Below are 16003 nucleotides of genomic sequence, written 5' to 3'. Positions count from 1 at the left end.
ATTAACCAAGGAGTGGAAGTGTTTCCCTCCACAGATTGAAGCCAGCCACTTCATAGCATGACTGAAGTTTTAAATCATGTATTTATCATTTCATTCTGATAATTTCAAAAGTAGAAAGGCTGAACTGCTAGGATAGCATAAGAATCAAAGACTTAGTTTCACACCTCTAAACCAGCATGATCATAAGACAGGTTCATTTTTTAATATTTACATATGGTTAATATGTCCTACACATGGTGTTGGTTGGTTTTCAGTGCTCCTGCTGGTTTCCTACTGTGGTGGCAAGTCACTAATGCCTGGCACAAAGCAGAAACTACCAGGTAAAGTAGAAATGTTTTCAAACCATCCCTAACAAACTGATAAACCAAAAGAAACCAAGTCAAACTTCTCATTTCACACAGTTCTGTACAGATATTCCAAAAATTTAAGTAACTTCTAGCACCCAGAGATTGCTATTTTACCTAGAGAAAATAAAAACTGAATACATTCTGATGGTCAGTTTTCTACAATGATTTGAGCAAGAAGTATAAATGATATCTTTGCCTTCCTAGCTCCATTGCCCCAGTTCAAATATAATGAAGCACTCAGTAACAAAACCAAATCCATTTAGTCAGCTTGCAAAATGTAGTTAACAGGAATATTTTAAGATTATTAGAGCCAATCTCAATCAAGCTGCTGTTTCAAATGTCACCATTACATCATAGATAAAACTGTCCAAAAATGATATTTTCCCATATGTGACCAACCTAAGGTGAGTAAATCAGGAAACATGAAGTTAATATCCCAGTGGTAGGAATAAAAGCTGCTACTGTGCATGCTTACCACCCATGCCCCACATTCCAGTTTGATGCATGTTCAAATAAAAAACAAAAACAGAAACAACCCAAGCAAATGTATCTGTCATGTTAAAAATGTATTTTATGATGACAAATTTCCCAATGGAAAGTAATTTTTCTTTCATGTACAAGATACCGAGAAAAACATTTTGTCATCTTTTTTTATTTTCAAGTAACCAAGAAGAATGAAAGGTAGGAAATCAAGAGTTTTTCTGCTTTTGATCTATGTTTTAAGAACAGATGGGTTTTCCACATGCATAGTCTGAAGCAGCTGAAGTGCAAGTTATTGGAAAAGTTACTTTCAAGTGTGATTTTACTGTAACAGTCTGGTATTGCAAATACACCACCTATTGGTGTGGCATGGCATGAACCTCTTTGAAATCCTCTATCCAACCATGGGCTAAATCCACTAAGCTAGAACTAGCATAAAAATGAACTTAGAGCCCAGTTCTGAGTAGTACATGATGCAAGGCTTTATTGGACATTCTGCCTACAGGACTTACACACTACTGGCAGTTCTCTGTTAGAATGGTGGAACAAGTACTTTAAGGATATGCAGGAGTTAAAATTAAAAAAAAAATAGCCAAGGAAAGTAGAAAATGTATTTTATTTATATGGAAAAGGCTACATCTGGATTTGTAAAAGGTCTGTGATAGTATTATGTTGCCCACACGTCACAAATCAGTTGTGAATAGCAACAAAATAGTTACATATCTTTCTACATACCAGTGCAATTAGTTCACATTGCAATAAAATTAAGTCAAGTATGCAACAGAATCAAAACCAAGTGTTTCTCCATAATCAGCATACAAAGATTTACAGTGCAAAGATCATTTTAGGTTTTAAGAAGTCTGCAGTCAGTCTTCAGAATATTTAATGGGTGAGATACTCCAATTATTTTCACTATTAGCAGTTGTATCTTGTCAATACTGTGCACAAGCAAGTCTAAACTGAAATGACTTACATTGTAAATAAAATAAGTCTATACAGTAAAAAAATACAAATTATATAAGAGAACTAACAAAAAGAAACTTGAACACACTTATGAAACAGACAACGTACTTCAATGACACACATACAGTATTCATCACATGAAAACAGCTACTTTTTCCAGCAAAAATAATTTCATTGATTTACAACTGAATTATAGATCTTGTAGTCTGAAGATGCAGGTGTCCAACTCTTAAAAACTATAATAAATGTTTTCTGCAAAGCATACAAAGAGGATAAATATTCTTACCAAAGTCATAAGGTTATTTTTGGAAGTTTGTTCTCTCTTGCTCCAGAAACACACTTACTTGGGTGAAAAAAAATTCAAGGGGTGTCACATTGAAACCATAAACTGTGCTCCATTTCCTTCTAATTTTGAAAAAAACTAGAATTTACAGTACTCTGTGGTATATGAAAATGTCTTCAAAAGTTTACATTGCATATTTCTGAGTCCATTCTCTTGCATGTCTGTTGTATCTGTACGTGCAGAAAGAAGGCATTACAGTGAAGAGCTGTTAGTGATACACTGACAATGGCCATGGACTTACTTAATACAGCTGTTACTGAGCTTTGCACCTCTGAGCACAGTCAAAGAACACTAAAACAGTCTAAAAGCACAAAGTACACACCCACTACACATTCAAAGTTATGTACCAGAGCTATCAGACTCAAACCCAACTTCACAGGTTTGCATTAAATCGTGCATCCTTCATTTGTATTTCATAACTGGTTCCCTTATTTGCACCTTCACAGCAATTGGTTGTCAATTACTCCTAAAGGCATATGCTACTAAGAGTCTGACAAAGTTTACACTTTTGAGTTCTACAAAATTCAGTATAATTAACTGGGATTTTATTCTCTGTTCTGCACTGCCAGCTGCATTTCAGAACTTGAAAAGAAAATTTTCTGAAAAGCATTTTTTACTAGGTTTTAAGTCTTGGGTCTTTTCCTTCTGGTAAGAAGCTGATTATTTTATAATTCCATAATCCCAAGGGTAAATGTCCTTAGAGTTGATAGCTTCCACTCAGGTCTTTACAATTGCTACATTCTACTCTTCAGACTGGATTCACTTTCTTGAGTCAACCAGAGAAAAATACTGACAAGTTTTTAACTCTTAAGATCACTATAGCAGCTCATTTACTAATTGGTTTTCTTCTTAAGAATATGCTACTATATAAGTCTTTGGATTTTAACTTATAATAAAATACTCAGGGGTAACCAGCCACATCTCTCATTTCCTAAATCCAAGGTAAAACAAAAATTTAATAGGTGGTCATTTTAAGAAGATAAAGCTACAGTCAACACTACATATGTTCTCACTTTCCCTAGCAATGATTAAATTTTGAGATTTGGAGATGGAAAACCATCCCTCATTCACTTCCTTCACAAACAGGAGGCACAACAGAAATCACTAATAAGTAGGTGGAAAAAAAGTTGAGCCAGAAATGGGGAGAAGCTGATGCACAACCTCCTCTATTGAACACTATCTACTTTGCAGAATGAGCTACAGCATTCAGGCACTTCAGGAGTTACATGATTTGACTATTCCAGACATTGAACTGTGAGAAAAAGGCCATTTAATCATTCTTAGTCTGGGCAGAGAAATATTAGACCACAGATGTCCATGTAAGTTCTACATGACTCCTTTGCTCTCTACTGCTCAAGGTAAAAGCAATACTCAAATCTGCCTGAACCTGTGACATGTGTTCAGCCACTGCATGCACTGCAGGAAGTCTTCAATGGCTCAACACTGAAAAATAGGTACCAAATAACTCAGGCAGTTAAACAGAAGGTCCAAATTTCTTCTGTACAGGTTTTACAACCAGAGGATTGCAGTAGTGACAAGTAACTCATTTCTGGGAAAATAATTTTTTATGCAATCAATCTGTTACACAGAAGCCATGAGGGTTTTATGTAATTAAGTACAAAAAATTAGTTACCAATAGCTGTGTATGCCTACAGTTTCCTACTTGCCATGGCTATTCCCAATATTTAAAGAGCTAATCCTGTAGAAATCTAGGAAAAGAGAACTGCTAAAGTTAATATTGAAGGTGCACAGCAGACAGCCACCTGCAAGTACCACACACACAGTTTTATGTATGTTATACTCACTTTTCCTTGTCTGACTTGTAGATCTGTGCAATATCTGGTACTAAAGGATCATCTGGATTAGGATCACAAAGTAAGGAGCATATGGACAATAAAACTAAATAAAAGAGACACTAGATTAAACAAGTTAGTTTACTTTATTTCTACAATTCTTTAATATATTCCAGTATACTGAAGGAGGTGGTAGGAGAGTATAGGAAGAAGAATGCATATCAGAATTAAACTGTCATTTAACAGTTCTGCCCAGAAATGTTTATACAGCATTATTTTTCTAGGGCTGAAGTAAACACCTGACACAAGCCCAGGGAATTTGCAGCCATGAACCTGTAACTTTTGTAAGGATCTCTCTCCCACATCCTCGCCTAGGAACCCAACTACAGACTACAGTTACATATAGATATTGGTCAAACTAAGCTTTGCAGCTGCAGCTAAGGTAACTAATATTATTAATATTACATTGCCATGCAGTACTCTATTTGTGCATATCCTTTTCCACTTCTGTGCTGACAGTTATTCTCTCAATCATAAAAACATTTTACCTAAGTGTGACTTCCATTTTGGGAAATACTTGATCAGCATTAAATACAGGTACTCACTTATAACTTCATATTAATTTCCTGGTATTGAACCAAGGAGGTTTGATTTTTTTACCTAACAATTTCAGGCCATACTTTTCAGGCAATTGGTATTTTTATGGTCAGAACTAATATGCATACAAGAGTACACAGTTAAATAATTCTAAATATGTTGTGAAAGGGAACTTCACGCTGCCCTAAGGATCAGCTGTAGAATACCTTTTTTCCTCCCTGCTTTATCTTGTTACCCAAGAACCCACACCTATTTTCAGGAGCAGAAATTTCAGCCACTTCAACTGACTTATTTTAAGTGTCAGTAATAGTGTCAGAAAATCAGGTTAGAATACATGGTCACACAGATGGTCAGAGGTGTTATAGTATGCTGTCAACTTTTGATTCAGTCAAACAAAGACTAGAAAGGTGAAACTTCCATGAGTCACTGAGCTAATTTCCAGTTTATGAAATACATAATATCTGAACATGAGACCTGCTCCACTTTATTACCAAAGAAGTGCTCAGCAAGTAAAGAGATAGAAAAATGCTGAAGATCTAAAAATTTTACAGGTTTTCAGTTGTAGATGCCAGCTGTTAAACCTAAGTGGCAATTTTCATTTGCTTAATAACTAGATACAATTTTTGGATAGCTATAAAACAACTAATTTATGTGGAAAAAAATGATACCAATTACACATAAAAGTAATTGATATCCTTAGCAATGAGCTGAGGAAACAGAATATTAGACTTATATTTTATATGGCTTGTGAGATTACTGCACAGGCCTGTAAACAAGAGAAGTTGTTTTTCCAAGGAGATACAGCAACTGGACTTGCACAGAGCAATTTCCATTGGACAAAGCCCCACAATTTGTTCTTTGCTTGTACACCCAGTGCAGTGACACTTTGGCACACAGCTCAGAGAGCTCCCAACTACTGGAGATGTGATATGGCTTCTTGACCTTTTGAGTCACATGAGGAATTTCTGTAATATGACTAAGTGTGCCTTAGCAATTTGAAGATGGGTGAGGAGAAGCAACAGCACCCACATTTTAAGCAGCTTTTTAAGTGACACAAAATGCCTGCAGCAAAAGAACTGCTCAACTGTTGAGTCAATGTTCCAGAAATCTGCAGTGTTCAAGTTTTGAAAAGCTTAACTACAGGATGAGAATATTTTAAGAAAACTTTTACTGATGACTGTGAAAGGAGCTACATTTTGAAATATTCCTCTTACAAAGGAATGCAAACCAGAACAAATGATCTCATTTTTAAAGAAAGTGTAATTAAGACCTTAGTCCACACAAGGATGCTCAGGCAGCCTGAAGAGTCATTAACAGGCAATCATGGAAGCTCACACAACCTCAGTATCAGGGTTTCACATCTACTCCCAAGTTGTGATTTTCAAGCCCTGCTTATCAGTTTCTCCTCCATTCAGCATGCAAAGTCAGGCATGTACATTTCAGGCTAAATGTACATTATTATCTTACCCAACTTGGTTTAGAATTGCTTTGCTGTGCATGCATTTTTTTGTAATGAACTCCCAATAAACTGCACAAGATCTTAGATCGTAACCAGAACTCCAATGGAATTTGCCTCTTCTGAAACATGCAGGATAAGTTAGTTCCCACTGTTTACCTTTAAGACAGTGCAATAATACACCAAGGAAGTGCCATGGCAGTGTATGCAGCTTCATACATGCATTATCAAATCAGTGAGTTTACCTTTAGAAACAGTCAGAGCTGGTGACCATTGTGATCTCAAGATATCAAGACAAATACTCCCATTACTGTTTATGTTTGGGTGATATATTTTTGTTGTAAAAGCAATCTGTAATAAAAAAAAATAAAAAACAAATAATATCAGATTAGGGTTATTATATTTGGAATCCTTAACATCATCCCTTCCTTTCCAGTCATATCAGATCTGCCAGCACAAATTTTTGACAGTCTTATCTACATCCATGAAGATAAGTATACATCCATGTATACTGTGACTCACCTTTCCAGTTTAACTTCCAAAATTAAGCCTCAAGGAATAAACTTTGAGCTAAAATCTTTCTTTCCTTAAAGAAAGGACTTACCTTTGGTGGTTTGAAAGGATAATCTGTTGGAAAGTGTACCGTGAGAAAAAATACTCCCCCTTGATATGCACTATCAGGCTGAGGAAAAAACAAAACAGATAAAACACATTAATATATTTCAGCTGTTTTGGAGCTTCCCTTCTCCTAGAGAAAATCCATTTTTTCCCCAGTACATAGCCCACTGTGGCCAAGAACTGGGAAGGCACAGAGGGAACTGAACCCTCCCACTGGCCTGCAGAGTTACACAGAGCCAAGAGTGGCTACTGCTGCAGCAGCACTGCACAGTTACTGAGCACTGCCCTGCTGGGAGACAAAAGAGGGAAGGGAGCTCCATGGCTCCACTGCACTGAAGGGAGTACAGAAACCACAGCACATCCTCCAAATCCTGTCCCTGTGCAAGACCACAGCTGCTCTGATCTTCCTCCATTCTCAAGCTACAAACATACTTACCCTAACAAGTGGTTTCTCTTTGCAGATGCAAAGAGTGGGATTTTCCAACAGAATTCAGTTCATCATGATGATATCAGGGAGTTTTAAAACACACAACATCTTTGTGACCCACACAAATCTGTGCACATGCATTTTGTTACACAACACGTGCACAGGTTTACATCCAGGTTGTACACTATCAAAAAAATAAGCTCCATTTAAAAACCCTCTGCAACTCCACTATTGTTTGCAGTTAGCAACTTTAATATTAGATTTCACCCACTCTTCCTCCTTTCAGATGGATGAATCTTCCAGGCTGATCATCTGTGAAAAGCAAGCTCCATATCACCAACTCAAACACCACAGCTGACTAATTAAACACCTCTAACTTCATGAAGAGCAGGGATTTTTGAGGAGTTACAGAAAGCAACTGGTACCAGACTAATAAGAACAACAATGTCACCCTAAAGTTTTAACTATTCACAGCTCAGCTGAATGTGGCTGCTGTGTCTACAGAAACCCAAATGAATCCTTCTGTAACAAAAAGAGAAGCAAGGTATTACATTTTAAGGGGCACGATTCCTATACTTACAGGTCCCATAATAGTTGCTTGCCAATGAAACACTGAAAGGCAAAAAAGATACAGCAATTAGAGATTTTCTGAGCCTTTCCAGAACTGAAATGTGCTGAATGTTCTAGGAAGAGCTTACAGTCATCTCCAACAGGTCCGGCAGAACAGTGGGCTGGGGGATCTCGCTGCAGATCACTGAGTTCCTGCAAGAAACACAGAAATACTTCAAAGACATGAAAATCCATACCACTTGGCAGCATCCCTTCCAAAGTGGGAACACGAACTAGTTTTATTAAACCCATGGGCACTTTTTGTGGTATTTTGATAAAACAGTCAACACTTGAAATGTCCATTGAAACTGAAAAAGCTTTTTTGCCAGAAGGCCTGCAGCTAACACTGTGCTAGAAATTAAGATCTGAAAGAATTTAAGAGTTGCAACCAAGTTCACAGTAAGTTCAATATACTTGAAGGAGACAAAATAAATAAGAAGGGTTTCTTGATTAGCCTGTAAACTCACAGTTTAATTTAGTTAGGTACTAACCTGATCATTCCCTTAGCCTTTGATTTTACAAAAGTTTCTGTATTGTCCTAGTCTGTGGACATCAGCTGAGCTAAACCAGCTGATAAAAAGTTTGCAGCCTGCCTGGAGATGATGTATGAACATAATACAAAGGATCCTAACTAAATTGGAAACTAAAGGAAAAATATTAGCTCTACACCTTATTTACCTTGATTCAATTCCCTGCATGCTTGCTTTTTTTTTTTTTTTATGGCTACTAAAAAACTCCCAAGTTAAAACTTAAGCACTCAGAGGAACTTTTGGTGGTCAACTGATTTATTTCTCTTGCTGGAGTCCACACAGTCCCAAATAATTTAAAATTATTATGTGATTTCACAAAGTCAGCACTGTTTTTCATCTGATTTGTCATCACTATTTCAAACAAGATAGGTAGTAATGTTAGTTCATTTTCCTCATTTGATTCCATATACTCCTTTTGATGTCTGAACTATTACTGTACTAAGGAAAGCTTTTTCCAACTCTAGGCTGATAGAAACTCTCCTGTAGGAACTTTATGACTACATGCAAGTACTTCCTTTGAAATAAGTTAAAGGGTGTGTGTTTGTAAGTAACTCAATTCCTTACTCAAAACACACACATTTAAGTCCACAATAGACATAAGCAGGTATGTGAGTTTACCTTAAGGAGTAACACCAGAAACATTTCTACTCAAAATAAATTAGTCAAGGCAACTACTTACAAAATCAAGGTTTAAACTGGAGCAAAGTTTAACTCAAGTGCAGAACTGGTGTACTTAGTGTGATCAGGCCTTACATATAATTTGAAGGGTTAAAAATCTGCACTTCTCAACTGTTGTGAGATATTTTTTCCAGTTATGACATCCAGTAAATATTTCAACTCAATTTACCATGGACCCAACACCTAAATTCAGCCAGACTTACAGCTCCACTCTTGGCCCTGAAATCAAAGAAAAGCACTGCACCCTATCTTACTACTGCTCTGAAGTGACTTCTCACAATCTTGTGATTTCAAACAAAACAGACACCTTTTCCTATACTGAAATAGCACAGGCTGGCAACTGGCATTACTTGTGTACACTTTATTCTGTATGCTGATCCAGAAAGAACACTCTGGGCTAGACTTTAACCAATAAAGGCACTTGAGAAATGCAGTTCCTATTTTAATCAGAGGATTCAAATTTCGTTAAGGAGTGATTCAGAGAACCAGCTATTTATGCAAAGCCAGGGCACTGCCAGTACACACAGGGAGTCAACAAATCTCAAGTTTCCAGCAGTCACCAAACATGATCAGCAGCAGAGCTGTTACAGGCACTGTCTTCTCTAACTTGCAACTCAAGATCTAACCTAACAAGAGAAAATGAAGACTTGTACACACACTAAAACAACCTCACCAAAACCAAACAGCTGCAACTACAGCACCAAAACAGAGAACTCACACTAACAATCATGCATTTTGCAACAGTCATTATTGACTACTAAATTCAAGGCAGTAACTGGAAAAACATGTAGTTTAAACTTTTCAGAAAGTCTCTGAAGTATATGCAAACATTCCATATGCACATAGGAACTACCAGGCAACCACTTAGAGTCACAGGTCTGTAACAGTGCTTTCGTTGCTAGATGTGTTCATCAAGATCTTCACATACCCCAAAACCACACAAATTTGTTTTCTTTCATATATACACATGTACTTAAGAATTAACAGAACTGGGGAAGGCTCCTTGGGCATACACTTCAATTTGTTCAGGCTAAAAAGGCACTGACATCTGTTCATGATTAGAAAAAAAACCCAGCAAATATTTTTCATCATACATTGATGAGACCCACAATTATAAACCCTTGTAATTAATATTTCCTAAGAACAATGAGGAAAAGGTTCTCTTCAATCAACTTCACCAACTGAGAGCAATGTTCACAAATACATTCTGAGACCTTCTGCACCTACAAAACATAAAGCCAGATCAAACTTCAAAATCAGCAGAGCAAATTCAAGCTGCATTTAGCATCCATATGTGAAGCTAGTGTGGTTTAAAAATACAAGTGGTAACATCATCCAACAGTATGAACAGTTTGAATCTTTATATACAGAAATTCAGATCAAGCTGTGATAAAAAGGAAGAACTATTCAGATTTACATTGTTGATGATACTGTTTAAGCTTTAGGTTCAAAGCAAAATTATCTGGAGAGCTGTAAGATTTAGGTTTAAAGCTTTCCTATACCTTTTGAAATGGAGCAAGGAGATACCCAGATGTCCCTGAATCAGTCTGACCTGCCAGTGCCAGAACTGAACACTGCAGAACAGAAATGAGGATCCTCCAAATACATGTAGAAAAACTTCTTCATGACTGTACATATTCATGAAAGAATGAGAATACAAGAATTCTTTATACAAAGCACAGATGCTCTCTAGAAGAAGGCCAAAAATTTGCTTTGTTAAGGGACAAGGCTGAAGATTCTCAAAGCCTAACATGTTGAAACCTCATCAAGAAGCACAAGATAACTGCATGTGAGGCACTACAGTCAACACTAGAGATTGCCCTGTAGTTTTAAGTCAATTTTAAGTTAAGCAGCTTTGTCCAAGCTTTATGGATTATTACCATGTAGCTGCATGAGGCAGGCCTGGTCACTTCAAGGGGCTGCACGAATACTTTTAGTCACTGGTATAGAAAGTGCTGGTACAAGATGCACATATGCTGACAAACAGGATCTATAGCTCAAAGCAGATTCATTTTCAAAAGAGAAAGTCACCAGTATAAATTACAGTGTACACTGGTGCAACATCTTTTATGAGAACACACAAACCCAAGATTCTGTCTGCAAGAGATGCATCAGAAGGAAGAGTTATTGCAAACACTGGTGAATGTGACAGCATAAAAGCACCTCTCAAGAGCTCCAACACATGCCAGGATAAACGTGCACAGAGAAAAATACCTAAGCTGGGGACACTGTAGGAATAAATCCTCTAATCCTCTCATACAAAACATTTCAGGGTAGAATAGAATACTAATGGTTAACATACTACTGGAGATGGCCCAAGCCTCCAAATTACCTTCCCTTGCAACACACACACTCCTGAACAGCCCTGTAGACAGCATGAAGCAAAAATTCAAGTTTAACAGCTGTAAAAAACAGGCTGTGGTAAGCTATAAACGTTGGAGACATTTCTGAATGTGCAGACTAATGCCCATGGTCAATGAATAATACAGGATGTATTTCATAAAAGTATGAACACTGCAAGGCCAATTTAACACTTACATGCTTGATTAGCATCCAGGCTTTTCTCCCAAAAAGCTATTGGAACAACATTGTAAGGATACTTTGGTGATAAGGAAATAAATGTTCTCAACATAGAAGTCCTAAACATGTCTTTTTTCAGTCTAAAAAAAATTCAGAAAAAAAGACTGCAGATTATCTGAAGACCAAAATAAACTGCAGACAGCATCACTAAAAGCTATTTTCATCCTCCATACACCACAAAACCACAACCTTTCTCCACACTATTATTTAAAAAATAGATTTATATTTGTCAGTTGTGTTCTTAATTTCTAGCACAAAATGCACTGTAGACCACAGATTTATTTCCTACCAATTCCATGCATACACTGCTGCTTGGAACCATTGTCATAAAACCCCAAAGTGATTATACTTAAGACTAGTTAAAGAATTCTCTGGTTCTTCACAAATTTGGTAAATATAAAGCACATATTTATAATAAGATTTATTGCTATAATGGTTAGTCAGTAATAAATATTCTATTTCCATACATTGTTCTAATGCAAAAAAAAATATTGCTAAAATATGTAGTATCTCAGCTGAGGACTTGAAAGTAAATGCAAACATTTTATGTTAGAGTCACAAAAGTTTCCTTGTTATGTTGATTACCATCTAAAGGCTGCAGGTTTAAAGTCAAAATCTAAACCACAAATATCAATAATTTTTATTTGAATCAATTTACAGTAACAAAAGTTATTTTCAACATAACTTTAAGTTAGTATGTCCTGTTAGCCTATGCATATATGAAACACATACTGAACCACAGAGACATATAGTTCATTGAAACAACTCAATGTCTGAATGCTTCTATTCTTACTGAGTTGTAGAAGAAAACCAACCAAGCACTATGCATCAATAAGGTGCTATTCTTAAAGCAGTGTTCAAATCTATCTCCTCCTTCCTGGTTTCAAAATGTCTTCTAAAATCTCTTGCAGTCCTGAACAAAAGTATGTACAAGACAGCCTGAGCATTAACCAGCACATCAACCTCCCACTAACACTGGAGAAGCACCCAGGTACAGGACTTATGATGAGAACAATCTCAGCTGCAATATGGAACTACCAGGATGGCAAACTCTGCAAATTAGATATGTGAACAAAGAATTTACAACAGGAACCCTAGAAAAATGGTTCTGCATAAGACAGATGGGCAGAACTGAGACCTACACACTATTGTGCTGAACCTGACAGCCAAAATAAAAGGTTATTTTCCACCTTTCACAAAAGGCATGGTATCTCACTTTCCAGAGGTGGCAAGAATAAAGGCTTCTTTGCACAATATTTCTTTCTAAAAAGCCTACACTATTTGTTTTGCTTTCATCATTTGCAGCATCTGGAATTTACAGTGCCCACAAAGATGTGTTGCTCTTTCACTGCCCCAAGGAACATCACAGACAGTGTAGCTGAACTTTTTTGACAGTGTAGAGACAGTGCCTCTCTCATACAACAGCAAAGCAAAGCACTCACAAGGCACATGAACACAGGATCCTCAGCTTGTGATGAGTAAGAATCCCCCAACCCCAAACTCTCTGAGGAACTGTGAGATGAGTTTGGCATGGAGACACTGCTGACAGCTGTGCCTGCAGAGCAGGGCTTCATGTCCTCACTGTTCTTCCTCCTGCAGCACCAGGATCAAATACCTCCATGTGCAGGGAGCAGCTTCTTCACTGGTTACTCAGCTGCCCATTTTTAAGAAAGCTCCCAAGCACAGTATGTCTGTCTGTGGCTAGGGTGCAGCCTTGGAAGTCCATGTGCTGTCCTTTGAGGAGCCCCTTGAAGAAGACAGGCAGCCAAAGGCAGGATGCAATGACACAGATCCCAGGGGCAATATTACTTAGGAATCAGAGTCCCAACCACTATGACAAAAATATGCTTACTAACAGGTTGACATATTATAGCTTTGCTTCCTTCATAGGTGCTGTCACACTGAACACACAAATTATCAAAATTACTCTGAACAAACAAGCTTGACACCAAAATCCCTTAGCTTTGTTTAAGCACAATTCTGAAGCATCCTAAACCCACTGAAGTTTAACTCCAGACAGTGTCTAGACTGATGAGCTGCCAAGCAATGCCACTGTGTTTGCTGACAGTGTTTTGTTCTCCAAAGAATTCCTCTAGGCACTCTGAAACCACAGCATTTCCTCTACTCCAGATCTTATCCCTTCCTATCCTTCAGATACAACACAACTATCAACCTTTACAGCCAGTCTGAACTGCCAGGAAAGTAGAGAAGACAAACACACCAACATACAAATACATTTCATCTACCATTAAACTTCCATCTCCATGATTTTTGGGGAAAATTTTATGCATTACAGTGACATCAAAATAGTTTGTCTTTTCAAACTTCTCCACTTCATTTTAACTTTCCATTTGAAACAAACTTATTGCCTTGCCATTCCCTTTCCTCTTCTACTTCTTCAGAGACAGACTGCTAGCCAAATCCCTCTAGAAGAATTTTTTCTTCTCCTGGAAAGGCAGAAGAGAGTGATGAGGGTAGTTAATGGAAAAAAAAGAAAGCCAGCAGCAGTCATTTCTGCAGCAAAGTAGAAGCAAGGGGTAACTAGTTCTGAATTTAATCTCAACTCTTCTTGGAGGTCCTTACCCAGTATCTCTTCATGTTTCAGGTGGAAATTATTGTAAAACCAGGAAATCTCATAGCACATTGCAGTCAGCAGGTTGGAAAGCATCACTTTATTTTGAAAGAGTAGAAACACAATAAGGCTAACAGAATGAAAGATACTTAGATAAAAAGTCTAATCATAATTTCACATCTATCAAAAGTTCTTAAATGCCACATTAAAGAAAATTGTGGCTTTCCAATATGTATGAATGTCTGTAAAGCGGAAAGTTATTCAGGGAACATGATAAAAGTATGAAGGCTGATTCTATTCTAGCAGGACTTCATTTGGAAAGCCCCAAACCACCACTCCATCTCAAAAAACTAGATTACCAGACTCTCCCCTTTGTCTATCTTAGCAGAAAGAAGCTGGAAAAGAATTATAAAGAGATGGTATTCAGAACAATCCTTTTCTTGAAACTAGGGTAAAGAGATGTTGAAGAAGATGTGCGAAATGAAAGTGGCAACAAGAGGCAAACCATTTGTATAATATGTAGAAGCAAGACAAAGTTATTCCTAAAGAAAACCACTGTAGTAATTTGATATATTGGTCGAATGCAACATTCATGACAAACATGTGATATGAAGGAACAAAATTGTCCTGTGTAAAGGCTTAAGCCTCGCAGCATGAGACAGGACTACCAGCTTCTGGTAGAAATCCATCCAAAGTTAGTATCTACTGTAGGGTGTCCCAAATCTGCCTAGTGTGGGGTTAATCGGTCACTACAGAATCCTATTTCTGCAATACCAATGGCTTCCGATAGCAAAAGGGAATCCTGCACAAGAAATAATCGCACCGTCACGTAACCAGGATAGCACCGATGCCGCCCTAAACATGGCACAGCAACAGCAACCAAACAGCGCGGATTCTGTTCCACGGCCAAAGCACGAACCTCCGCTCCCCCCGGTGCTGGCCGCGACTCCCGGTCCGCACGGTACAGCGACCGCCTCAGCCTTGCCAAACAAAAGGAAACCGGCAACTCACAACTTGAACCAGGCCATTTATCCGTATCAGCCCAAAACGCCACAACTGGGATACACTCAAAGGTCACATCAAGAACTATGCTGACAACACTTCTTAACCCTGCCCAGAGCACAGCGCGGAGCAGCCGTGCACAAGGGCAGTGACTGATGCTGTCCCTGCGCCCTGCTGAGGGTTCCCCATCAGCACCGCGGCTTTCCCCGCTCCCGCACCGCCCGGGGCACCGCGGCGGCTCCGCCAACGGCGCCTTAGGGCACCGACTGGGGCTGCGGGGCCTTCCAGAGGACAGAGTCCCGAAACCGTGAGGCGGCCGACGAGAGCCCCCCTTCCCCGTTTCACACCCACTCTGCTTCCCCGGCTGCCGACGAGGGAAGGACGAGTCCTGGCAGAGAAAGCGCGCGGCAGCGGCTACCGCGACACCTCTGCTGAGCCCGCTCCGGCCGCCGCCTCAACTCCGCCAACAAGGGGACAGCCCCGGCCACTACCCGAGCGCAGGGGGACCTTTCCGCCCCCTCCCACGGCTCGGCCCCACTCACTTTTTGTATCCGCTTCAGCGCCATGGGAACGCGCGGCGGAAGCGCGAAGCAGGCGGCGGGAGCGCGGGGCGGGAGCGCGGCCGGGGCGGGGCGGGCGGCGGGAGCGCGCGCCGTGGAAAAGGGAGGGGCAGGGGTGCAATGGCCGTGCCCTTTGTGTCCTCCTGCGCATGCGGAGCCGAGGCCGCGCGCGGGGCTCGCCGGGAAGCGTAGTCCGCACGCGGGGCGGCGCTGCGCGGGTGCGGAAATCTCGGGCGGGCCGGGCCCCTCAGGATGTGCGGGGCCGAGTGAGGAACTGCGAGTGTCAGTGTCTAGTGAACACAGAGGTGAGGAAGAGGAACGTGACCGTGTGAAGCTTCAGAACTGCATACAAGGAAAAGGTGTGTCATATTCATGATGGTGTGCGAGAGAAGCAGTAGGCGTGGGGGTTGAAAAGTCTGTTGAACAGGTCACAGAATCATTAAAGTTG

At 39.4% G+C, this 16003-nt stretch overlaps 1 protein-coding gene across 2 annotated transcripts; it reads right to left on the bottom strand.

Annotated features, from left to right (window-relative positions):
* Positions 1 to 1424: 1424 nt before the first annotated feature.
* Positions 1425 to 15687, bottom strand: UBE2D1 (ubiquitin conjugating enzyme E2 D1). Of its 2 annotated transcripts, none has more exons than XM_071438584.1 (7): positions 15538 to 15687; positions 7723 to 7786; positions 7605 to 7636; positions 6584 to 6661; positions 6225 to 6330; positions 3939 to 4032; positions 1425 to 2303 (listed from the first exon to the last, which is right to left on the bottom strand). In XM_071438584.1, the coding sequence occupies exons 1-7, from the start codon at positions 15559 to 15561 to the stop codon at positions 2258 to 2260; spliced, it is 444 nt and encodes a 147-aa protein (XP_071294685.1). In that variant the 5' UTR covers positions 15562 to 15687; the 3' UTR covers positions 1425 to 2257. The 2 variants fall into 2 exon arrangements, with proteins under 2 accessions (XP_071294685.1, XP_071294686.1); XM_071438585.1 differs by lacking the exon at positions 15538 to 15687 and adding an exon at positions 15347 to 15422.
* Between the last annotated feature and the right edge of the window lie 316 nt (positions 15688 to 16003).

This window comes from Agelaius tricolor, unplaced genomic scaffold, assembly GCF_023055355.1.
Source record: "Agelaius tricolor isolate 1412-34295 unplaced genomic scaffold, bAgeTri1.0.p SCAF_13, whole genome shotgun sequence".
NCBI classification, from domain to species: domain Eukaryota; kingdom Metazoa; phylum Chordata; class Aves; order Passeriformes; family Icteridae; genus Agelaius; species Agelaius tricolor.
Note: the sequence above shows the minus strand (reverse complement) of the source record. Positions and strands in the feature narration are given on the sequence as shown.

What these genes read in the sequence shown, in the direction of transcription:
- UBE2D1 (XM_071438584.1), bottom strand. Translation starts at nt 15,561, where the DNA reads ATGGCGCTGAAGCGGATACAAAAA. An exon ending in AAGCAACTATTATGGGACCT is followed by an intron (nt 6,662 to 7,604) that starts GTAAGTATAGGA and finishes TTTTTTCCTCAG; the next exon opens with CCTGATAGTGCATATCAAGG. An exon ending in TACAAGTCAGACAAGGAAAA is followed by an intron (nt 2,304 to 3,938) that starts GTGAGTATAACA and finishes CTGCACGTACAG; the next exon opens with ATACAACAGACATGCAAGAG.